This window comes from Stegodyphus dumicola, chromosome 3 (genome assembly GCF_044657685.1).
Source record: "Stegodyphus dumicola isolate Sdum_Otavi_A_Nest chromosome 3, ASM4465768v1".
Classification (NCBI taxonomy): domain Eukaryota; kingdom Metazoa; phylum Arthropoda; class Arachnida; order Araneae; family Eresidae; genus Stegodyphus; species Stegodyphus dumicola.
The window spans coordinates 75,592,170-75,617,457 of NC_140770.1; the positions used below are offsets into that span (position 1 = coordinate 75,592,170).

The 25,288-nt window shown below is 32.6% G+C and overlaps 1 protein-coding gene across 2 annotated transcripts in view; it reads left to right on the forward strand.

The window, feature by feature from the left end:
- The window catches only part of LOC118191841 (sorting nexin-13-like), a 90,726-nt gene that overhangs the window by 58,057 nt on the left and 7,381 nt on the right, over positions 1-25,288 (forward strand). For both annotated transcript variants that reach the window (XM_035362694.2, XM_035362695.2), the window contains exons 16-23: positions 1,399-1,516; positions 1,778-1,815; positions 6,625-6,787; positions 9,986-10,128; positions 19,139-19,354; positions 22,088-22,258; positions 23,222-23,364; positions 24,345-24,413. In XM_035362694.2, coding sequence (XP_035218585.1) covers positions 1,399-1,516; positions 1,778-1,815; positions 6,625-6,787; positions 9,986-10,128; positions 19,139-19,354; positions 22,088-22,258; positions 23,222-23,364; positions 24,345-24,413 — 1,061 coding nt within the window. The remainder of the gene's footprint in view (positions 1-1,398; positions 1,517-1,777; positions 1,816-6,624; positions 6,788-9,985; positions 10,129-19,138; positions 19,355-22,087; positions 22,259-23,221; positions 23,365-24,344; positions 24,414-25,288) is intronic.

Genomic DNA, 25,288 nt, shown 5'->3' on the forward strand with positions numbered 1-25,288 from the left:
ATATTTAAGGCATTTTCATAAAAGTTTCTTTTATTTTTCTTTTATATAAGGTTAATTTATCATCTCCATAACTGAAGTTTCTGCATGCAAATCAACTGACATAAATATTATATAATATTTAGGTAAAACCTCTGTGTACCTTCAGGAGTAAGTTCAAATGAATAATATTTTGTTGGAGACCTTTAGCTTGATTTTAGCTTCTGTGTGCCTCCTCCAAAGCACTGATGCCTGTTGAATTATCTTGTTTATGTTGTTTCTGCCATAAACTTGCTTCAAATTCTTATAAAATTCTGCTGAATTTTTTTTTTCCACAAATGAACACAAAAGGAATGTTAATGTGCTGCTCAAAAAGATTCATTTTTCTTCATTTGCAAAATGTTGTATGCATTGCTCATAAACCCACATGTAAGTAAGACATGTGTAACAAATAATTTCACCAGAAGAAAGATTGTGTTATAATCCAATAATCATCATAATACTTTATAGGCTCACCAGCGGCCGAGCGGTAAAATCGCTGAACACTGGTAGTTCGGTCCGAGGTTCGAGTCCCGCGAACGAGCTGGCTGCATGGGCATTTTCGTGGTTTTCCCCATGTGTAACGTGCATCCGAGCCAGTTTCCCTTAGAAGGTCCTCCACGAAGGCATCCCTCCTCTTAGGCAGATAGCCCTAGTGTGCTTTGCCGTATTCTTAATACACCACACCATAATACTTTATATCATGCAGACAAATTCCATGCCATATCATCCAATCCATATCATGTCTGCCTTACCATGCAGATAGAATCCAGAATTTTTTTACTCAATTCCATTGATATAAATGCATGTAATGATTAGGCCAATGTTTCTGAGATTTTTTAGCATTGTGTTAATAGTTGGGGTGCATAACAATCTGTGAAGAAAAGTATGAGTGGAAGAAGAAACTCAAAAAGTAATATAATAATGATCTAATAATTAATTATTAATTAATAGATACAAATTATTTAATAATTTTAAGTAATTATATATAATTATACAAAAAGAAACATAGCTTTTCATGATCTATACTTTGGGGACCTTTGCTTGAGGCAGTTAGCTGTATTATTTCGGATAAGAACTGGGCATTAATTTTGATGTTGATTTTGCAAATTAACTGATACTGTACAGTTGTATAGTTGATCAGTTTCTTCTCTCTTACTTGGCTAGAGTGGAAGCTGTTAACTTTTCTAAATTCAGCTGTTGGGTCCTGAAACCATTTTAATTTGGTTGAATATATCTATTTTACTAGCGACAGTTGTTTAAGACAACACATTTTGAATGAAAGAGGAGCTTTCAGAATTTTCTTTGTACTTATATCATGATATTTCTATTGTCTTCCCCCCACACACACACACATGACTATTATTTTGTATCTCAAAATAGGTTTACGAAATTTTAGAGAACGAATTCTATCTAACTGGCTTTAAAGACTCGAAGCAGTATGTCAAACTTTTAGCTGAATTGGATTTACTTCATGATTTAAACTCAAGTAGTGATATTGGTAAGTTTCTTTAACATATTTCTATTATTCAAAATTATTTAATGTTTATTGTATGGAAAGTGTTGTATTAATTATAATGTATATTTTTTATTTTCTTTTTTTCAGTCTGTGTTTGAAAATTTACTGCAGACACTTTTTTATTAATCACTGTTAATTATATTGTCGTCATGTTAAATGCAGATTTTTTAAAATTCAGCTTATTCTTAATTAATTTTATGGTCATTGTGTAAATAAATTTCTTGCATATTTTTATTTATTTAGATAGTTTATCATCATCTAAATCTGAAGAAGAAGAAAAAGTGAGTGTTTTTATATTCTACTATATAAACACATGAAACTGATTTTTTAATATAAATTGCTTATAGGATTATAATTTTAAAAAGGGATTTATAATTTAATTTAATTGATTTAAAAGTTCTGTAAAGGCATAGTTATAATGTGCTTACATCCTCATAGCATAAGTAATATATATTCCTGTAAGTAGTAATGTAACTATTATATGAAAAAATGTCCATGTTTAATGAAATTAACCTTTTTTTATCCGAATATCTGTACACTGCATTGGCACCATTAATTATTCTACTCCACTTAAACCTGCTAGATACTCCCCATTATTTTTGTAAATATTATCCGCTTATAATTTTATATCATTTAAGAAATAAAATATTTCTTAATTCATAGATGTAATTAAAAATTTCTTATTTCAGTAAGAAATGTTTCAATAATAAATTATTGTTACATTTTTCTTTCTTCTGACACCAGTTCGTATGGGTTCAAACACGTTGACACGATCAGCGACACAGCCTTTAGATTATCAGGCTATCACGGTGGAGACAGCTTCCTGCAAAGCACTGAACTCTTCTTTCCGGAGTACAGCTCCCGACTCTGCTTGGTCATTCTTGGAACTCCACATACTGTCGAGATTCTCCACGCTACAACTAGCGATGCACTCGACGACACACGAGCAGAGCTCCTGACTCTTCGGTTCAGTCTTTCCCGGAGCTCGACATGCTCTCTCGACGATGCACTAACCGCGATACACTAACAGACTCCTTCAATGGACTCGACGACCCACTAGGCACTCGCTGCCCGTCTGTCAACTCGATCGACTCCGCTGGAATTGACTCACTAGACGAGGCTCACACACTCTCGATGAGAGACACACTGACTGACTGTGGACCAGCAGGGTTTATATAGGTTTTGGCTTGTGTTCGGGAACATTCTGGACTAAACTGGTAAGAATTCGTTCCAGAAGGTTCTACAACTGTCCATGGTATATCGCCAATTTTGTCACTAAATGGGTGATTTCTTGCCAAATGTGGCAATCCTGCCCTCCTTGCAATTTTATGGCAGCCCTAAAACTGCTTTGCGGGGAAGCTATCTTACCACGCTTGTGCATTTCGTAACACTGCCCCCTCCCAAGAACTGCGCATCCCGGGCAGTACAACCCTTGGTCGGAAGCCAAATTCGATACAATTTAAAGTTTCAAAAACATACAGGTAACATAACTAACAAAGCAAATATTTACATTATATACAAGTTATATACACAAATTAAACACATAACAATTTTAAATTATACAAATTAAAGTTCTGAATGAAAATCTAAAATTAAATCTAATATCTAATATCAAATTAAAGTCTAATTTCAGTCTCTGACTTTTCATTAAAATATACCTGGGTCAAATACTTTTCCACTGCAGTTCTCAGATGTATTTCTGTTTTGCATATCACAGTCTGAAGATTCAGTCCTTTCAGACTTTTCATCCACAGGAAGATCGGAAACAGTTTGTTCACCACTCTGTAATTCATTTGTAGCATGCATACAGTTCACCTTGGTATTTTTAGCAATTGGTACATGCTTATTTACCTCTATTTCCTAAAAAACAATTCCGATGCTTACATTAGAGTCGCGAACGGAACTCGATTCTTCACAAACACAACTATCCAGGTTTAGAATCAAGTCCTTGTTTGAAAAATCTGCACTATGAGGCACCCACATAGTTTGCTAAGCGGGTGAATATTCTTGCCATACTGGAGCACACTGCTTAAGCTGCACATCAACTTCTGTCATCTTTGCATCACATGCATTTTCAGATGGTTCAATACTCGCGAACTGCGACTTCATAACTTCACTATCAGTTTTGACGAACTTAACAATTGCATTTTCACTTTCTTAATAAATAAGAGAAGAAGAAATAAGAGATAGGAAAGTAGAGTTTGATTCTCAAACTCTACTTTCCTATCTCTTATTTCTTCATGTTTTCGTTCTTTATCTTTAATCCAGTTAGTTGTTTCATCTTTCATTACTGGATCTTTCTCCCCAGGCAGTTCGCTAGCTACTACTTTCATTTCTTCACCCTTGGATTCTCCAGATGCCACTACTGTCATTTTCACATCTTTTATGGCTCCACTTTCTTTTGCAAGTTCCACTTTCAGCTGTTGGAGTTGCTCTCACACCTTTTCTCGGCTGACATTTATTTCTTCTCCCCCGGCTTTCTTATCTTCCAGTCTTGCTTTCATCTCTTTCAGTCCGGCTTTGATCTCAGCTGCCATCTCTTCATATTCAGCTGTTAACTCATCATATCCGGTTTTTATCTCTGCTAACAAGTCCATCAAAGTATTCGTTTCCTCCACCATGGCTTTCCTCTTCAGGCAGGTCACTGGCATTCACTCGCAAATCCCACTTCTGACACCAAATGTTACGTTTTTCTTTATTCTGACACCAGTTCGTACGGGGTTCAAACACGCTGACACGATCAGCGACACAGCCTTCAGGTTATCAGGCTATCACGGTGGAGACAGCTTCCTGCAAAGCACTCAACTCTGCTTTCGGAGTACAGCTCCCGACTCTGCTTGGTCGTTCTCGGAACTCCGCGTACTCTCGAGACTCTCCATGCTACAACTCGCGATGCACTCGACGACACACGAGCACAGCTCCTGACTCTTCGGTTCAGTCTTTCCCGGAGCTCGACACGCTGTTTTGACGATGCACTATCTCCGATACACTAACAGACTCCTTCAGTGGACTCGACGACCCACTCGGCACTTGATGCCCGGCTGTTAACTCGATCGACTCCGCAGGGATTGACTCGCTAGGCGAGGCTCACACACTCTCGATGAGAGACACATTGACTGACTGCGGACCAGCAGGGTTTATATAACTTTCGGCTTGTGTTCAGGAACATTCTGGACTAAACCGGTAAGAATTCTTTCCAGAAGCTTCTCCAACCATCCATGGTATATCGCCAATTTTGTCGCCAAACGTGGCAACCCTGCCCTCCCTGCTATTTTATGGCAACCCTAAAACTGCCTTGCGGGAAAACTATCTTACCATGCCTGTACATTTCGTAACATTATTATACTGATTCAGATTTCCTACATGTGGTAATACATTATGCGTCAGCTAAGGGAAGTAAACAAAAATTGTGTTCCTTGCTGATGATAATAAGACCTGTAAACATAAATCAAAAAGCCAGAATGAAGGTATTTCAAATAATGCTATGCAAAATTTGTTATAACCTATATATTGAAATTATGCTGAAAACTGAAGTGAGTAAATTTTGTTTTAAAATGGTTTTAATGTTTCCATGTCATTATGTGTAAAATTAGCATGATGTTAATAAAAAATTGTAAATTTGAATTCAAGTAAATTCTTTTGGAGCAAAAAAAAAAGACTAAATCATATTTTATATAGTCACATAATTTTTTCTCTAAATTTATTATCTGAAATCTCAAAAGAAAAGTTATCTAGTGGCTACCAGTTTTTTTTTTTGGGGGGGAGGTAAAATAAGAGAATAAGCTTTTAAAAAGCGTGCAAATTGGGCATGTTAAAAACTGCAGTTAATTATTTCTTCAGAACTGCATATTTTTTCCCTCCTAACTAACTCTTGAATTACAAGTAGAAGCAGATTTTTGGATTAAACTGTATACTATATATTTGATTATAACCCAAGAGTTTGTGACGAAAATTTAACCAAATTAAAATTCATGTATAATCTGAATTTAAGATTGCCTTATAAATCTAGTGATACATCACCAAAATTCTGAATAATTGGTTTTTAATTTAGATGAGCTAAAGGTGGGTTTTGATTCCTGATCTATTCAAAAAATATTGCATTGGTGATGCTATGGGCAAAACTAAAATTATTATCCAAACAAGGTAAACAACTACAATGCCATTTACTCAGTCTTGATTGTACCAAGTAGAGACTTGAAAACTCTGAATCAGATACTGCTACTAAGAAATTTAATTAATGTGTACTGGGATTAAATAAGATAAAAATATTTTAATTTTCATTATTAATATTTTCTAATTATTCATTTTTCTAATTGAATTAATTATCAGTCAGTCTAAGCTAAACAATAGGCCAATTCCTAAACTTAAGTAGCAAAAAACAATTGCTAAAACAATATTGGTGTGTATGTGGAAATATTCGATAATCTAGAGATTTGTATTAAAAACAGAGGCCTATAATAATGCACTTTAATGTAATGAAGGTGAATTTGTCGAATGTATCTTATGTCTTAAAATGTTGTAATGTGGACCAAAGAGAGAAAATTAATAGGATGCTATCTGATTGTTAAAACTTTATCCTTTCAGAAATATGAGAGCCATTCACATCCATGAAATATAAAGATGTTTCTATTACAATCTTCTGAGATTTTAGCTCTTAAGCCCACCAGTAAGCTGAATTATAAAGCTACTGAATGCTGATAGTTTGACCTACTTTCAAATACATTTCTTCCAACATGCAAGTAGCCTTTGTGTGCTTTGCCATAATCTGAATGCTCATAATCCAGTCCACAAATGAAAAAGGTTGAAGGAACTGCTTATTCAGAGAATAACTATTCTAGGAACTGTTATTCTCATATAAAAGTCTCCTGGATTCAGGAAATAAGTTGAAAATTATGCTATCAAGTGAACTTATTTATTAAATGAATAATGCAGTAAAATAATACATAAGTAACTACACTAATGTAAAAATTTATTAAATCATTTTAGCATTGAAAAATTTGCTTTAAAAACTTCTCTTATAATGTTTTGGAATCTCTGTTATATATATATATATATATATATATATATATATATATGTTTGCTTATTTTAGTTTAACTGTGATACTGTGGTACCTACTGACGAGGAAATGTTAAATGAACTTCTGGCTGTAGAAATTTCTCCTGAAGATTTTGATTTTCCAGATATTTCCTCTGGCCCATTATTAGAAGAAGCAAAAGAAATTGGTACATTATATGCTGAAGTGCATAGCACAGGTAATTGTGTTGTAATGAATAACAGATTGCATATTGCATTATAGCTTATACAGTTATGTATCTTATACAGTATGTTTTCATCATCAGGTTAATATACACATAAAACTGATAACATAAATAAAAACGTAAATAAAATTTAAAAAAAAAAAAAAGAAACTTGAAAGACTGTTCTTGCATTTTTTCCCCCTTATTTTGACTATTAAATCTGTTTCAAAATATTTCCCATTTCTGGCTTGTTTGATTTTTAATTTATGTATATTTAACTTCTGAAGTACCAGTTTTTGTATATAAACACAATTTCATTCTTCACTTTATTTTCATTATAGATGCAATTGATGCAAATTATATTTATTGAAGATATAAACCTTTAGTTATAAATGTATTGTTATTATTTGTTGAAAAAATTTATTTAAACGATATGCGACATCTAACAGTAATATGAACACCTACAAGGTAGCCAGAAGTGATCATAGTTCACTGTTACATCAGATCTTTACATAATTGTACTAAAAGCTGTAAAACATACTAATTACTGTAGTATTTGAAATGTTTTTTTCAATGAAATTTAAATCAGCGTTAATCAGTGCATGAAAATTTTTACTTCACATATTCTAGTATTAATCCAAGTAAAAAGCATCAAATATACACTCTTTTGCATAAAAATCGAAGCCCCGTGAAGGAAGTGGTTGTTTTTGATGAAATTGAATATGTGTATAGCTCATGCACAGATAATAAAATAATTAACAAATCAAGGTCATTGTACCTGTTCACGGCTCACAATCACCCATTGAGTGTTCAAATTAGTAGTTGGCCGAACCGCCCCTGGCGGCAATGCATGCTTGAATTCGATGAGGCAAGGATACATTCTGCTAGGCATTCATCAGTTGTCGCTCCAGATTTGCAATATATTGTGGTGCCCAAATCTGGCGGCCTACTATGCCCCAGACATGCTCAATTGTTTAAAGGTCTGGTGACCTTTCTGGCCAAGGAAGAGTATCAACTAGATGGTGACAGTCCAGAGATATAGGAGCGGTATGTGGCCTGGCATTATCTTATTGGAAAATGGTCTCAGGATGACGTGCTGTGAAGGGTAATGCAACCGGCCACAGGATCAACATATCATTGAGATGTTAATGGTATCAACATATCATTGAGATGTTAAAATTGTACGGAGGATGACTAAAGATGAACTGCTGTCATAAGAAATAGCACTCCACACCATCACACTGGGGGGTTATGGCTGTATGCCTTTGTAAAACAAAAGGTGATTGTGACCACTGGAGCCGTTCTCTCCAGACACGAATGCGGTGGTCATCTGCTTCAAGAGTGAAGCTGGATTCATTGCTGAACGCTATACAATGCCAGTCTGTTGGCAGCCATGATGATCGGCTGTTACACCACTCTAGACGACACGGCCAATGTTGTGGGTTCAAAGTCAAAGGTCTTAAAGGATTCTGTAAGCATAACTCCGCCTCAGACAAGTGCCATGAGATGGTGGATGATACCACAGGAGGAAAAGACATGGCTGTAGTGTGTTGAATAGTCGACAATAATACTGTTGGGGCGGTTCGGGCCTGGTAAACAATCATCCTATCTTGCCTCGCATTTGTGATCCTTGGCTTTCCAGACCCTTCATTTCGTCGGCAGTTTCCTTGTAGCAACCATTGCTGCCAACATCTTTACACAGTAGTGTCTGTATGCTGCAAGTGGCGGCCTAATGCTCAGTATGACCACCCAGCTTCATGCAACCCTACAATGCGACCATGTTTGAAGTTGTTTAGTTGTCTGTAAGGTCTTGGATATCGTTGTAATGCCATCTTTAGTTGCTTCTTTACGGAATTACAATGACAGCAACAAAAAAGATTAATTTTCAGCCTCTGTTACTGGTTTTATATCTACTTTGCTAATTGCTCACTAGAAATGTGCACTGTGTTTGCAATTCCTGTTCATTTGCACATTTGATCAAGATGTTTTTGCATACCAAATTTTGTCATGATCGCAAAAGTCCTTCTTGGTGCTTCGATTTTTTCGCGAAAGAGTGTATTTGCTGATACCACTGATCAATAAGAAGCTAAATTTAAAAACTTAAAACTCAACATTTTTCTTGCATTTATATATCATGTATTTCCCTTTTGATAGTTTGCTTAGAAAATGCAGTAGAAAAAAAAAAATAACAAATGAAAAACTGTTAAAAATGAGATCATAAAAGAAAGTATTTTAGAACATTTCATAATATACATTTGACTTTTATGATCCTTTGTATTTTATCTATTGTTGCGTGCATATGGATTCATAATAGACTAAATGCACGCAGAACTGATGATAGCTTGATAAAATTTATTTTACCAAAGAAACACTTCACAGCTCTGGAGCATTCCACAAAAATATTTGTAGAGCTCTTCACAGTATCGTAGAGTGCAGTTGGCAGTTACACTTCAAACTACTAAGAAGCAAAGCGCATCTAAAGAGCGAAGCTAACACAGACTGAATGCACAGAGATATCTCAATATTCTGAACTCGCGCTGAACTAAACAATTCGGAAACTAATGCTCTGTCTCGTCTTATATGGTTCTTCCCATGGCTGCTAAGATATCTCTTGTACTTTCCACTTCTCGAAATTACTGGAAGGCATATGAAAGCCAGATATGGTTACAGTTACACATAGTGATTAATAATGTTTATTCATTCACAATACCAATTGAATACCGATTACAGTTATACAGGGGGGGGCCAAGATGTCACCAAGTTTTGTGGTTTCTCACCAAATTTGGCAGCAAAAATTCTCGAAAACCAGCTCCAGCTTGGCGATACCTTACCAATTTAGAGAAATAGCCATTTATTCAATGTTAGACTTGCCCATGTATTCTTATTTTTCCAGTAAAGCTTCCCCTCTTCAGATTTTCATATTACATTATACAAAAAATACTACAGTTTTACATATAATTTCACCAAAATTATTCATATATATATATATATATACGAAATTTATACAGTATTTTTATAGTTAACTTTAATAGCCGTTTTGACAAATTAAAGAATTTAAAATTCATAGATGTTAGCTTAATAATGTGTATTCACAAAGCAAAATATAGAGAATGGCTTTGTTGAAGTGGTACGGTTTTTTAATAAATGTAATATATGTATCAGGAGCTATGTTTCTTACATACATAAAAAAATTGTCATCTTTTTTGGTGATAGGAATTACTCATCATGCTGGGAGAACTTTTGCTGTTTATGCAATATCTGTTTGTCATCAACGGATTGATGGTCCTGAAGAAAAGTGGTTTGTCATTCGCCGCTACAGTGAATTCTATGATTTCCATGAATTACTTGTGTCTAAGGTATTTCTTAAAAATTACCACTGCTGTTCCAAGAATGATAAAAATGTTCCTAAAATGTTAATATTTTATGTCAACTATTTTTAAAAATTATTATTATACCAAAGGTACACATACTTTAGTTGTGAAATTTGTAGATTTTTATGATATGAGTAAAATCTGGTCATACGAAGGCTTATGTTATGATTAAGATTTCAAGAACACTTATTAACTCAGATACTCGATACTTTTTGGTTAATTGGCTGCCACTGGGCACAAACTTAAATTTTGCTGCAAAATCTAACTAGAGATTGAAATGACAGCCATAATAACATTATTGCATTTCTTGTATGGGTTCATTAATTTGGAGTGATTAGTGACAACACTTGATGAAAAAAGAAAACACAATTTATTAGCCAGTATTATTCACAACAGTTCCAAAACACATTTACAGTCATCAAAAACTATGACAAACATGTTGAAACAATCAGCAACAATCAATCGCAGCCTTCAGGCTTCAACGTTGGAGACAGCTTCACGGCAGCACACCAGAATACACCTCTCGACTCGATTCAGTCGTTCTCGGAACTCTACATACTCTCGAGACTCTTCACACTAAAACTTGTGATGCACTCGACGATAAACACTAGAATACAGCTCCTGACTCGGTTCGGTAATTCTCGGAGCTCAACACACTCAAAAAAAAACTCGACGAGGCACTAACTTGCGATCAACTTGATAGAGGAGACACTGACTGACTCTGACAAGACACTCACTCACTGACTATTAACTGACCCCTACTCCGTGTATAGGCAGGGTTTATATAGCTTTTTGACTCACATTCGAGAACATTCTGGTCTAAACTGGTAAGAATTCGTTCTAGAAGTTTCTCCATCCATCTGGCATATTGCTGATTTTGTCGCCAAATGGGCGATTTCTCACCCGTTCTAGAAGGTTCTCCGTCCGTCTATGACATATTGCCAGTTTTGTCACCAAATATGGCAACCCTGCCTTTCCCTTGCCATTTTCTAGCAACCCTCCCACTTTACAGGGTACCCCCTCCCACAAGGGCTGCATGTCCCGAGCAGTACAATCCTTGGTCAGAAGCCAAATTCGATACAAACAAATAACATAACTAAAGAAACAAATATTTACACTGTGCACAAATTATATACATAAATTAACCACATAATAATTTTAAATTACAAAAATTAAAGTTCAGAATGAATTTCAGTGTCAGTCTTTACATTAAGTTATACCTGGGTTAAATACTTTTACACTGCAATTCTCAGATGTATTTCTGTTTTGCATATCAGATATTCTGTCTGAAGATTCAGTCCTTTCATATGTTTCATCCACAGGAAGATCTGAAACAGTTTGTTCACCTCTCTGTAGTTTATTTGCAGCATGTGTCTAGTTCACCTCAGTAGTTTTAGCAGTTGGTATATGCTTATTTTCCTCTATTTCCAGGGAACCAGTTCGAAATTTGGCGTTACACTTATGAATGGAATCCGATATCTTACAAACAGATGTATCTTGGTGTAGAATAAAGTTTGTGTCTTTACAACTTGTATTATGAGATGCATGCTTAGTTTGTGAAGTCTATGTATTTTCTTTCCATACTGGAACACTCTGCTTAAGCTGTACATCAGCTTCTCCCATCTCTGCATTGCATGCACTTTCAGATGGTTCAATACTTTGAACAATGCAAGTTAATAACTCCACTATCAGTTTCTACCAACTTAACAGTCACATTTTCACTTTCTTCAGAGACTTGAGAATCAAAAGCTTCTTTTCACATCTTTTATTTCTTTGTTTTTCATTCTTTTTCTTTAACCCTTTCAGGACGGGCGTCCCATATACGCATTCCCTAAGAATGTCTCTTACAGCCGGGCGTCCCATCCACGCATCGCTAGAGATTAAGCTGGAACATTTTTCTGAAGGCCACTAGATGGCATTCTATGTCCGTTACTTTTGAAATGAACACAGTTTTAGGTTCCTGACCTTGAGTTTGATATATTCTGTCTGACTGGTATTTTACTCATCAACTGTTGCGAGGGTGGGGGGAGGAGGGAAAGCATAAATAGAAGTAGGCTCTTTAAAACGTCGTGTGCTAATATAAATATTCGCATGTCTGATTTATATCCAATTCCTTTTTTATTCTATTCTATATGGTCTTTTAGGATTAATATGTGGAGTTCTGTTACGTTTTGCATTGCCTTCAGATATATTTCTGTTTCTTCTCTTTTTATTTCGGAAAGCCTCACCTCCAGTCTATTATGGCAGGAAGGCGCTATTTGCTATTTATCAGTGGAAGAATACCCTCATATGGTTAATGAACCATTTACTAACGCAGTTGAGAGTGATGATTCTTTTTTTAAAGATTTAGAAAGTGATACGTCTCCGTGCTTTGAGATTTACCACACACGGGCTTCATTTTAAATTTTGTTACTTCTTACTGAAAATAGTCTTTATTGTGTTGTTTTATTAATTTTAAACTTTATTGATTAATTTTATCAATTATAACTTTGGAATAATTTGAATAGCGCTTAAGAAACTTATTTTAGAATATAAGGAAATTTTTAAGTATATTTTCATGTAAAATAAAAAAAATAAAAAAAAACGCTATTAAATGCTAATTTTAACATATATAAGAGCTCAAGTAATAATCTAAAAGGATACCAAAAATTATGATGCTAGAAGTGAAACTTTTTTTTTTTTCTGATTTTTTTTATAAAATTAGGCTTAGTGATGCAGAATCTCCGTCCTATACAGTGACTGCCTTCGATTCCCTTCCGTCCCGCACGAGCGTCTTAAACAAAGGTTCATCGTCGCAAAAAGGTTAATCTTATAAATGTTTCTTCCATCACTTCTTGATCTTTCTCGAACACTTCACCAGCTACTTCCTTCATTTCTTCACCTTTGATTCTACAGATACTACTACTGTCATTTTGACATATTCTATTTTTGATCCAATTTTTTTCTTTAGCACTTTGACTGCCAGTCACTAGAGTTAGATTGATGGTTACAGCTATATTGTATCTAGATGCCAACATACTTACCATAAGAAATATGATTTAAAAATATTAATAAAAGATAATTATGTGATACCTAAGTATTAAGCCTTTTATTAAAGAATTTTTTAATTATGCACCAGCGTGTGACTGGCACTACATATCAAAATTTTCCCCAAACGCCACATTACGCGCTGGCATGTGGAATGTAAAATATAAATTAAAATAGGAAAAATAAGTGACAGTATGCATTATTTTTATATCAATATGTATAACAGACAATTATACATATTACAAAGGAATTTTTAACAAGAAAATTACAGACATTATTTAAAAAGATAAATCTAGAATGTTATTTGTGTATTATCTTTGAACAATCTAAGCAGTACTCGGGAGATCCTTCACAAAACTTGCAAACGTATATTGTATCTTTACGTTTCCCTTGGGAATATCAATTTTTGCATTGCTTTCTTAGAATTTTTCTGTCTTTTTTTTTTTTTTCTTCCCGTGTACTCAGCACATGTTCAGATTCGGACTGATCACACACCGGAGCAAGAAGAACAGATGGCTGTTTCAGTAAATTTCGTATCACGGATAAATAGTAGTCATACAGTGATATATTTTTATTGGAATACTTATTATAGATAAAGTGGGAATTGTTCATCATTATTTGCAAAATATGCTCAATATTTTCGTGGGCCACCTAATTGTTTTTCTCTCACAAGGATAATAAGCAAGCATCTGATCTTACTTATCAATACCGGCCATAAATTTATTATATTGAATTACACGTAAAGGTTTTGATTTAATTTCACCTCTTTTGTTTCTTATTTCCACCATATCATTTTTATATTCATTGGAAATGCAAGTGGGACATCTCTTATCCTGCCACTTTGCAATCATCACACCATTAGCATACTTTGCTACAGTTTGCCCTTTCTTCAGTTTTTTTTTTTCATTTACCACTTTCAGAAATGTCTTTCTGTTCTTTCTAATTGTCCCAGTGCAATGAGTTTTCCTATCAGCAAGACGTGATTGGCAAAATTGCAAGTGAATGATTGGAAAAATTGCCAGTTCATAGCTGTTTTAATAATTGTCCATAAATATGCTGTGTTCTACATCCAGCATTCCCTCAAGTAAATTCATAACGACTTTTTTTGCATGTTCTTTTCCACCAGAATCATCCAACATGCCTGTATATACCATAATTTTTCGGACTCGTATTATCAGGGGTTGTGATCATATACAACTTGATACCATATTTGTGACATTTATTTGGTATATACTGTCTGAATATAAGCCATCCACGCCACAATACCATCGATTCATCTAAACTAATCTCATGCCCTGGGTAATATATTTCAGATACTCGTACGTTGAACAAATTCACCATGTCTCTTACTTTATACAATCGATCCTTTGGAAGCTCTGTATTCTGATTTGAGATTTTTGCAAAGTGCAATGCCTTCAGTAACAACAAAAACCGATTCCTGCTCATATTTTCTGAAAATGCACGTAAACCAAACAGTGAATCTGTTTTCCAGTAATCTTGTATATGGTTGATTCGTATAGTTCCCATATGTATGACCACAAATGCCAAGAGTTCCTCTTTTGTAGTGTCCTTCCAAGCACTAATACAAGAGTGTTTCTTTTTTTCATGGTGAATCATTTATGAGCATAATCATTAGTTTCAGTAACTATGTCTTCCAAGATACCATCAGTGAAAAAATGACGAAAGAAATCTATAGGATTGTTACCTGAAACTGAAACAGCTTGGAGCAAACACTCGGATTTTATGAAAAGAAATTTTTTCGTTGATGTTGAATAGTTTTCCCAAATAACGTTTTCCTCCATAATTGAATCATCCTGCTGACTTGCATCCTCTTGCACGATTCGTTCTTCATCAGAATCCAAAATATCATGGGTACCAGTCTGAGGAACGAATTCTTCATCACTGTCATAACTAAAATTGCTCGGGTACTCATCCGATAGCTCAGCCAACAAATTTGCTATTTTATCATCAATAAGAGCCTTTTTATATTGAGCTTTTCTTTTTTTCGGTGTGCGAAGGCCCTGCACTATCATCTCTATAACTCATACTAAAATATTATTTTTTCAATAAAAATAAAACAATAATCTCGAAACTGCGCTTATTTATACATAGTTTCTAATTATCACTTCATGCCAATAGCAAAAAAAAAAAAAAAAAAAAAAAGCCCTGCATGGCAATGCCAAATGAACTGGAGAATGAATAACAAGTATAGGATTTTCCCGCGCAAGCGCGTGACTGGCTACTGAGACATCACCCCACATCACGAGGCTGGTGCGTGATTGGATCCTTGCTGATAACACAATGTCACACGCTGGCACGTGATTGGGTGTTAGCTCCACTTTCATCGGTTGAAGTTGCTCAGGCAGGTTTTCTGACGAAAACTGGCTTTATTTCTTCTCGACAGGATTTAATTTTGATCAGTAACTCTTCTTGGTGCAACCTTCATCTCTTCATATCTGGCTTTCACAACACTTCATTTCTGGCTTTTATCTCAGCCTTTATCTCTTCCAGTCCAGCTTTTACAGTTGCTAAGAAGTCCGTTAACTCGATTTCCTCCGATATGCCTTTTTTTGTAGGCGGGTCGCTGGCATTCACTCGTAAATCCCACTTCTGACACCAGTTGTTACATTTTTGTAACAATATACATAGTTGTATGAAAAGAATGGCTATTTCATTAAATCGAAAACAAATATAAGAAACATAGATAAATGCAGAAATGTGATAAAAAAATTAACTGAAGAATACATGTAATTTTTGTAGTCAAAGCTGTTGATTCATTCTTAACTGTAGTTGATAAAATGTTACGTATGCGAGTTCTTAACACCAATAGTAAATAAACAGAAAAGCTGTTAGGAAAGAAATGTACAGACCTTTGAACCAACATCTGCTCTGTAAATCTTTTTTCTTTTGTCATGATCTTTTATTGCAGAAATTTTTTAGTTCTTTGTTAGTAATAAAATACAATTTCATTTTGTAGTTTTTCAGACAAAGCCTTTCAGTACTGCTGATATGTTTGTCTTGAAATAATTTAATCTTAGCTATTTGGGATAGTTGCTGTTTATGCAATATAATCCTTATTAATTCTTTGAGGGAAAAAAAAATCAGTTCTTCAAAAAAAAAAAAAAAAAAAACTCTCTGAGGAAAAAAAGTACTAGGCCAACATTTGTTTTTGCTTTTTCTCTACGATATAACATGTCTACTCATTATGTAAACATTTACTATATTTGGTGCTTTGGCATGCAATTATTATTGCACCTTTAACTGAGAATGCCAAGTACTTTTATTAGCTGCATGAATTGAACTTTTTAAAATACAGTTTAATGCATTTAAATGAACAAAAAAAAAATTACTGTTTTATAATATGAAAAGCAGTTTGATGTCTTTGCTTTATACAGGGTGTTTTATGGGATAGGTCTTCTAAACAATCGGCCATAATTTGGAACACACTTTACATAAAAATGTCATTTAGTTTACAGTATTCTGTACTGTAAGGAACTAAAGTACCCTATGTAAAAATTACTGAAATTATCCTTTATTGATACTCGGAGACAAAATAGTGCTTTCTGTTATCAAAGGTCCTCTGTAGCATGTCCTTATCAACAATCAAGATTGCTCAGTTAATTTTATTGTTAAAATCTTCTAATGAGCAATAATTAGTTTTCAAATATTTTCATAAGAAAAGTGTGGGTAAATAAGGAGACAACTTTCTTTTGCATGCTCTACAATTTATTTTATAACTTTGTTCACTAGCTTAGCAATATAAATATTCATCTGATCTCTTACCTCTTATTTCTGAAGGAATCCATATTATGCTCCCTTTATATTATGCTAATCAATTTGTATTTCATAAGAATTACCTGCTATGCAGCAATAATATTCAACCATTCTGAACAACATTCAGTGGCTTAATATATTCATGTTTCACCAAAATGAAATAGTCTTAAAGTAAGAAGATATTAAGTTTGTCATCAATCTATCATGAATGTCACTGCTGCATATTTCATAAATAGAATAATAATTCATAATTGCATAAATTTGAAATTAATGCAATGAGCAAGAGATACAAATTAAATCACATATGCAAACATTAATAACTGCTGAAATGAAATACATTCACAAGAGCTGTTACAAAATGACAACTGCCACTCTTTTTGGAGGCTTCTTATTGTCAACTTACGAAGAATTCCCATGTGACCTGGCAATCAAAATCTTATTGGACTCATTGAGAGTCTTTCATATTATCCATAAAAAGGAACTATGGGGAGAAAGAATACGCAAGCATGGGTGATGGCTGTGCCTTGGCCAGTCCACTCACCTTAAAACATAAGCATGCACTGTTGTGCTAAAATGTGCTTGTATGGAATCCTGCTGGAGCCATATTTTTTGGTGGATTGCTAATGGTATTTACTGCCACATTTCCAATAATTGTTGACAGAATGGGGCATAACTTGTTTCAGGCAGATGGTTCTAGTAATTAGTATGGGCCTGTAGTCACTGTATAATGTCATGGAGAGATATGTGAACGTGTTTGAAAATTATTGAAAACATCTTCTTAGATGTATATGGCTTCATCCATGAACAATGCATGCTAGAAATTTCAGGTTTATTCTACTCTGCTGCAGGAACCAGCATGCGAATTTAGTATGTACAGGGTGATTTTTAGGCTGGAACTCTCATCTGCAGTGCACATGTATAGATGTAAAATTTAGTACAAGCTTACCATATCCTGATATGTGATACACCCGTGTGATAGCCTGTAACATCAGGCTGCTGTCCTCTTTAACGCATAATCTTTTCTGATATGCCCCTATGTTTGAACACTTCTGCTACAACTTATGCAATGCATGTCAGCATGGAAGCTTTTTTTGAAAGTTGACAGTGCAAGCATGCAGATATCTTGTAACTTGGAATACATCTGTTAGAGATGTATTCTTGGTAAATCCTTTGTATATGCCTTGCTGTTACCATTGGCCAGATCATAAAATGCATATCAACTTTTTGCTCATCCATACATTAATCCATTCCCAGCTGCTGCTGAACTTGCATGAAAAACCACCACTTTCGTAAGTGTGCCTGACTACATCTTCCAGCAGAGGGGTTCTTAACCAGGAAAGAATTCCCCCTAGGAGAAAATTTCAGAGTTCCAGGGCGGAATGCAGACAGCCTTTTATTTAGCTATTAAATATTTGGTTTTAGTTTATGAATACAAAAACTACTTCTGTTCAAGTTGTGGCATTTACCAACATTTTCTAGATTTATATGCTGCTTAATTTATAAAACACATTAGAAAATAATATAAATCTTAATATATATGTACTTTTCATGTTTTGGAAAGGAGGGGAGAGTGATCTTCTAGCAATGGTGAAAGGGTTACATGGGGAAAAAAAAAGGCTGATTGCTTAACCACTCCACTTGCGAACATATATTCTATGGTAATAAGTATTTGTTTTGCTATGTTCTGTCATCTCTTGATGTTTGTTGCCATAGTTTAGAAGTATCCTGCATATTAAAAAGCTAAAGGTGTGTAATCAAACTATTTTGATAATGACTAAAGCTGGCATTTTAATAGAACAGAAATCTATGAAAAATGGCTGTCTCTCTCAATATCTGTCTTAATCTCTGTCTCTTAATAATTAGAATTTTGATTTTGTGTAATAGATAAATTAAGTTTAAAAAAAATTATAATCTTTGTTTAAATTTAAAAATCTACTTTAAACTTCCATAAGATTAATTTTTCTAGTAAAATATAGTAAAGTACTTGAATTCATTTATTATTTAATAAATTACAAAACAAAATGTATTAAATATATTTTATGCATTAATCATGTTTTTTAATTTGTAATCTAAAATTATTGATAGTATATTATTAATTATTGAATTTTGTGGCATAAAATTGTTAAATATTTCTGTTATTGCTCACTCTCTAATTTAAATTTAAGTATTGCATATATTTTTCATCTTTTTTCAGTATCCAGTTTTAGCTTCTTACAATTTTCCACCAAAGAAACCTTTCAATAATTTAAGTCGTCAGCTTATGGAGAAAAGACGACATATGTTGAATGGTTTTATTCAGTTTTTGTTTTCACCTGAAATGCTTGCTGTATGTGATGGTCTAAATCTTCTGGTTTATAATTTCCTTCAACCTAATGTGTCTGAAAACAAAAAGAAGTCTTTTATAAGATCAGTAAGTTGAACATTTTTGTCACAAATATGTAAGTAATTATAGTTTTAATTCAAAATGCATTTCTAATGAGTAATTTCTTTTAGCTAAAATATGCTATAAGCAGTAGTAAGTTTTAACCGCTTCAGGACGAGCGTATCATATACAGTGGCTCCCAAAAGTATTCCTACATTTATGATTTTCATTGAAATAGGGCTCTATCCATTAATTAAAAGTAAACTTTCTGAATGAAATTTTAATAATAAGATCTATAATTTATTCATAACAAAATTACGTGAAATATTTTTTAAATATAGCGAAATTTTATTTTTAAGAAATTAATAATCAAAAAATGACTAACATTTTATTTCACAAAAGTCTTTGTACACTTCAAAAAAATCTTGACATATTAGTAAATATTTAAATTTTTTGTTAAATTAATATTTAGTAGGATATTCTTTAGCATCCACAACAGCCTTTGAGCATCTGGGAATATATTTTACTAGTTTTTTTGTAATTTCTGTGCCAGTGTTCATCCATTCTTCCATCATGATTGTTTTGAGTTTGCTTTTCGTTTTGATGACGTGTTGTGGTTACTCTAACCTCTAGTTCTTTCCAAATGTGTTCTGTGGGGTTTAAATCTGGTGACTGAGACGGTGTTTTCAAAACCTGTGGATAATTATAGAGACACCACAGGCGAACGTTGAGAGCTGTATGCTTAGGATCATTATCATGATTAAAAATAAAGTTGCTTCCAATACCCAAATTTTGGGCTGCTGTCTTTTAAAATATTTTAATAAAGAGAATGATTCATTATGCCATCAATAAATACCAAATTACATAGTCCTGATGCTGCCATGCACCCCCCCACACAAGAACACCTCGACTGCCATGCTTAATTGTTCCAACTAAGTTCTTAGAATGAAGTTCCTCATTATTACTTCTCCATACAGTTGTTCGACCATCAGAACCAAAAATGTTAAATTTGCTTTCATCAGCAAATAGAACATCATTCCAGTACATTTCGGTTATATTTATCATTGATTTTGTGAATGAAAGCCTAAGCTTTCTTTTTTTCTCACTAACAAAAAAATTTTTATGCGCAGAACGCCCATGTAATCCAGCTTCTCTGAAAACTCGTCGAACAATTTCAGGTGAAATTGAAGTAGAAAACTTTGCATTAAATTCTGCAGAAACTTTTACAGCACTCAAACATGGGGTTTTCATAAATTTTCTAATAATAAATCTCTCATCACGTTTAGTTAACTTTCTCGGTCGATCTTTTCTTACCTTGTTTTCAATTTGATTTTCTTCTTTAAAGCATTTTATCACATACTGCATGGTAGAATGGGATAAATTAACTAATTTAGCGATATTTTGAATTTATTTACCAGTACTATGGTGAAAAATTATCAATTTTCGAATGCTGTTTGTAATTTCTTTATGACTCCGTCCGACCCATTTTTCAATAATGAATAAAATATTATGAAGTAAACAATAAAAAATTAAAGCACACGATTTTTTAAATGCCACTACAATGCAAAAATTTAAAAAAGCGGCAAACAATAATTCTAATTTTGATTTTATCTAAAAATATTTCAGTGTACGAAGATATTTGTGAGATAAAATGTTTGTCATTTTTTTACTATTTATTTCTTAAAAATAAAGTTTCGCTATATTTAAAAAATATTTCATGTAATTTTGTTACGAATAGATTATAGATCTTATTATCAAAATCTCATTTAGAAAGTTTACTTAATGGATAGAGCCCTATTTCAAAGAAAATCATAAGTGTACGAACACTTTTGGGAGCCACTGTATGCAATCAGCAATTAATCCTCTTATGAGATGGCATGCCATTTAGCGCAACTCACCTTGAGACAGTGTGTTGTTGCTGTAGTACGATCTTGCAAGATGGGATATTTCTTATCACTAAGCCTAGCTTAAAAAAAATTCATTAAAAGTATTTTTTATCAATTGTTTTGATTTTTTAGTATCTAAAACTAATATAATCATAAATACAGAATATCTAGAGATTCTGAAAAAAATTTAATTAAAATCTAAATGCAAATTAAAATATTTGACTCATCTTAATGAAATGTAAAAAAAAACTTGCTTAAATCTCTATCTAAACATTCATAAAAAATAATAAAATATATGATCAAATATTATAGTCTAAATGATTCAGAAAGGAGACAATGTGTGATATTCTAATCGATATTATTTCATTAGTTATGAAACACATTATCAGGTTGAACCTTTTTAATTATTCCATCCTAGCAGAATGATTAAATCCTAGGATCCTGTCATTTTAGGCACATCTAGAGGAGTATGTTGAGTTTGGATGAAGATTTATTTTCACTCATTTTTTAATAGAAATTATTAGTTTCTTCAACTATTATATTCATTAGATTATCGAAAAATGTGATGTTCTCACAGTGCTCGGAGAAAAGCAAAATCAAGGATTGTAATATTGGTGGGGTATTAGTGAGTATTGACTAATACCCAAGTACCAATTATATTGTTTTCTTTTAATATGCTAAAAAATCAAATACTTAATAATAAGAATGAACCAGTTTTATTTTTATGCATATTATCTTTCAGATGATCAGTTGAATATATTATTGGTTCATTGGATTCCATTAATTATTCTGTTTTTTATCATGTCATTGCATCAAGTTGAAAATTCCTGTTTCACCTGTTATGAATATATTTCAATTATATATCTAATATTTTCTTTTTTTAATTTATTTACAGGTTGTGAATCCTTTCAAAACATCTGTTAAAACAGTTAGCCAAATAGTAAAAATGGTGCCTGATACATTTTTTGAGTTAAAAGGTGGTCTTGTTAGAAACATTTTCAGAAATAGTGAAATTGATTCGTGTGATGTTCCTGATGGAAAATTTTTGCCTTTTAAAAATTCTAGGGTAAGGTAGTAGAATATATGTTCATTTTTATTTATCTATTTATGTAATTTAGCAGTGTCTATTTTGATCATTTTTATTTTCAATAGTACTGTCAGTTTTTTAGTATTTAGCATGTTGGAAAAGATGGTTAATTTCTGTCATTAGTACAAATTTTACGTTCTCAATTTTCATTTCAAAACTAGGGAGATATTTTATATTTAATTTTTAATTTTAAAAATGAAGGATTTATCATCTAAGTTATTTTTGAAGTTTTAAAATAGTGTCTGTTAGAAAGAAAGTTTTACTGCAATTGCTTTAATAATTTTGTAAAATTGGACAAATGTTACAATTATGAAATATATCTAAAAATGAGAAAAAAAAATATTTGTAAATGAAATATATATATTTCTCAAATTTTAAAAGTTTAAAATTAAAAGATTAATAATATTCTGTATTTTAATAATAACAGAGAAGTATTAAATGATTGCACAAGTTCATTTGTAGAATCATTAGATTTTTTAGAAGCTGGAGACATGAAAAATGTGCAGTGCCCTCAGTGGGACTCGAAACTGGACCTCTCGAATATGCGCCGAGTGTACTAACCGTTACGCCACGAAGGCATACTGGAAGAAGGGAGAAAATAACTTATATAATCCCCCTTTAAGGAGCAACTGGGGATTAGGGGGACCCACTCGCCAAATCCTGATGGTGAAGAATCATCATCCACCACCTTTTAGTTCAGGTGCCATTGTAGTCATTAGGGTTTTTTGAAGCAGGAGATTTGAAAAATGTGCAATGCCTTCCCCATGACTTGAACCTAGACCTCTCGAATACGCACTGAGTGAGCTAACTGTTGCACCACGAAGGCATGCTGGAAAGAGAGAGAAAATATCTTATATGCTTTTAAAACTGTATAATAATATTATTTATTTTCTCTCCATAAACAAGAAAACATGTGGCTTATGAATTTTCATATTTTCTTAGCCAGAGGATATTCCATTTAGAATAATCCTTTTGTTGATGGATGAAGTTTTTAATTTAAGGAATAAAGATCTTTGGTTCCGTAGACGAATAATGGCTTTGCTTCGACAAATCATCAAAACTATGCAAGGGGGTGCTATAAATAGGTAATTTATTTTATCCATTAAAATTTCTATTGTGTGCTGTTAATGAAAATATTGAAACTTCTCCCAATGTTTTATAGATGTGTTAATTAAATGGCAGAGAGATTTGTAAGTTTTGTAGAACAGTGTGCTGTATTTTTAATCATGAATATGAAGAAATAATGATTCATATAATATTTAAACTTTAGATTGTGTTTATATCTGCAAGATAATGTTACCAGGTAAATGAAAAATCACTGTTTTTTTAAATATTCTGAAAGCAATTTTCAATTTCTTATGTATCGAATTATTTTTCATTCTGTGTGGCTTATAAATATTTGAATCATGTGTGCAGAATTTTTAATGGTGTTTTAATTCAGAAAATTAAATCTTATTTTTGTATAATGTATTTATTATATATTTTAACAGATTAAGTACTGAGAAGCAAGTAGAAGGATGTAATATGATATTCTGAGCAACAAAATAAATTTTCTCACTATATATGAAATGAACCTATAAGCAAACTTTATTGTGTGAAAAAAGTTGACTTTTGGCAGTAGTTATAAGAACAAATTCTTTAAAAAGTTAAATATTTACCATTACAGCCTTATAAACTAATAATATGTGAAACCAGAAGTGCTGCATGATGCATAAATCAAATACTATGCATGTTTAATATTAAACTTTGTATTTAAGCAGCTTATATCCGGGGTTTTTTTTTTTTTTTTTTTTTTTTTTTTACTAATTTGTAATAAAAAAATATTTTTTATAAAAGTACTATTTAAAGCTTTCTAACTATTAATATTTTCAGAGTCTATTAAGTATTTTTTTAATTTGTCAGAGATGATAAAACATTTGTACAACAGAGAAAAATCCATTTTCTCTTTTGCATAAGCTAATTAAGAGTAAACATTAAATTTATATTAAAACATTACATTACAAAGTATAATAACTTTGCTTTACTTAAAGCTTATTATTAATTTATGTTTTACACTTTCATGTAGAAAAATAAAAGAATACATACGAGGTCTGACAAGTGTCACTCAAATAGCAGAGTGGTTAAAAATTTTTTGGTATGTTCCATTTTCTGTATTTATTTTTTTTTTTAATAAAATGTGATAAATTTTGTAGCAATGAGTAATAGTAGTTTTTATAATATTTATTTTCCATAAAATTTGTTAGGTCTTTCAGTTGATGCTTTACTTTGGTAACACTATTGGGTATCTTGAAATTTTAGAAAGTTCTTAATAAATTCTTCAGTCCTCACTAGTAATTGTGTAGAAGTAAATGCATCTGAAGTCATTAAGATATCAGAAAGCACTATTTTTAAATGCTGTTTTAATATGATAAATTATTATTTATGTTCCATAACATTTGTTATGTCTTTCAGTTGATGCTTTATTTGGTACTATTGGGTATCTTGAAATTTTAGAAAGTTCTTAATAAATTCCAGTTCTTACTAATAATTGTATAGAAGTAAATACATTTGAAGTCATTAAGATATCAGAAAACACTATTTTTAAATTTTGTTTTAATATGGTAAATTACTGTACTAGAAAAACACATAGAACAAAATTACTCCTGAACAAATTTGTGAATTACCATTTTTATACCACCTCTTTTATAACTAAAGTAAATGGGAAATGAAAGTTGTATCGTGAAATACATCTACTGTTTTATTATAAATTGTAAAAATATGGAATACTTGAAATATCCTGTAAAGTTAAAACCAGTTTATGGATAGAAGACTATTAGATTATTTTTACAGCACTTGAACATGAAATAACATAACAGTGTGTTCTAACTGTATATTTTTTTTTCTTTTCTTTAGCCCAGAAAGGCTTAGTCTCAAAATGGCTTTTTTTTTTTTTTTTCCCCCTTCCCTGAATCTCTAAAAGCGCTGAATCCTTTTTCAAATTTTTGCCACCAAATATTATCGTTCTGTATT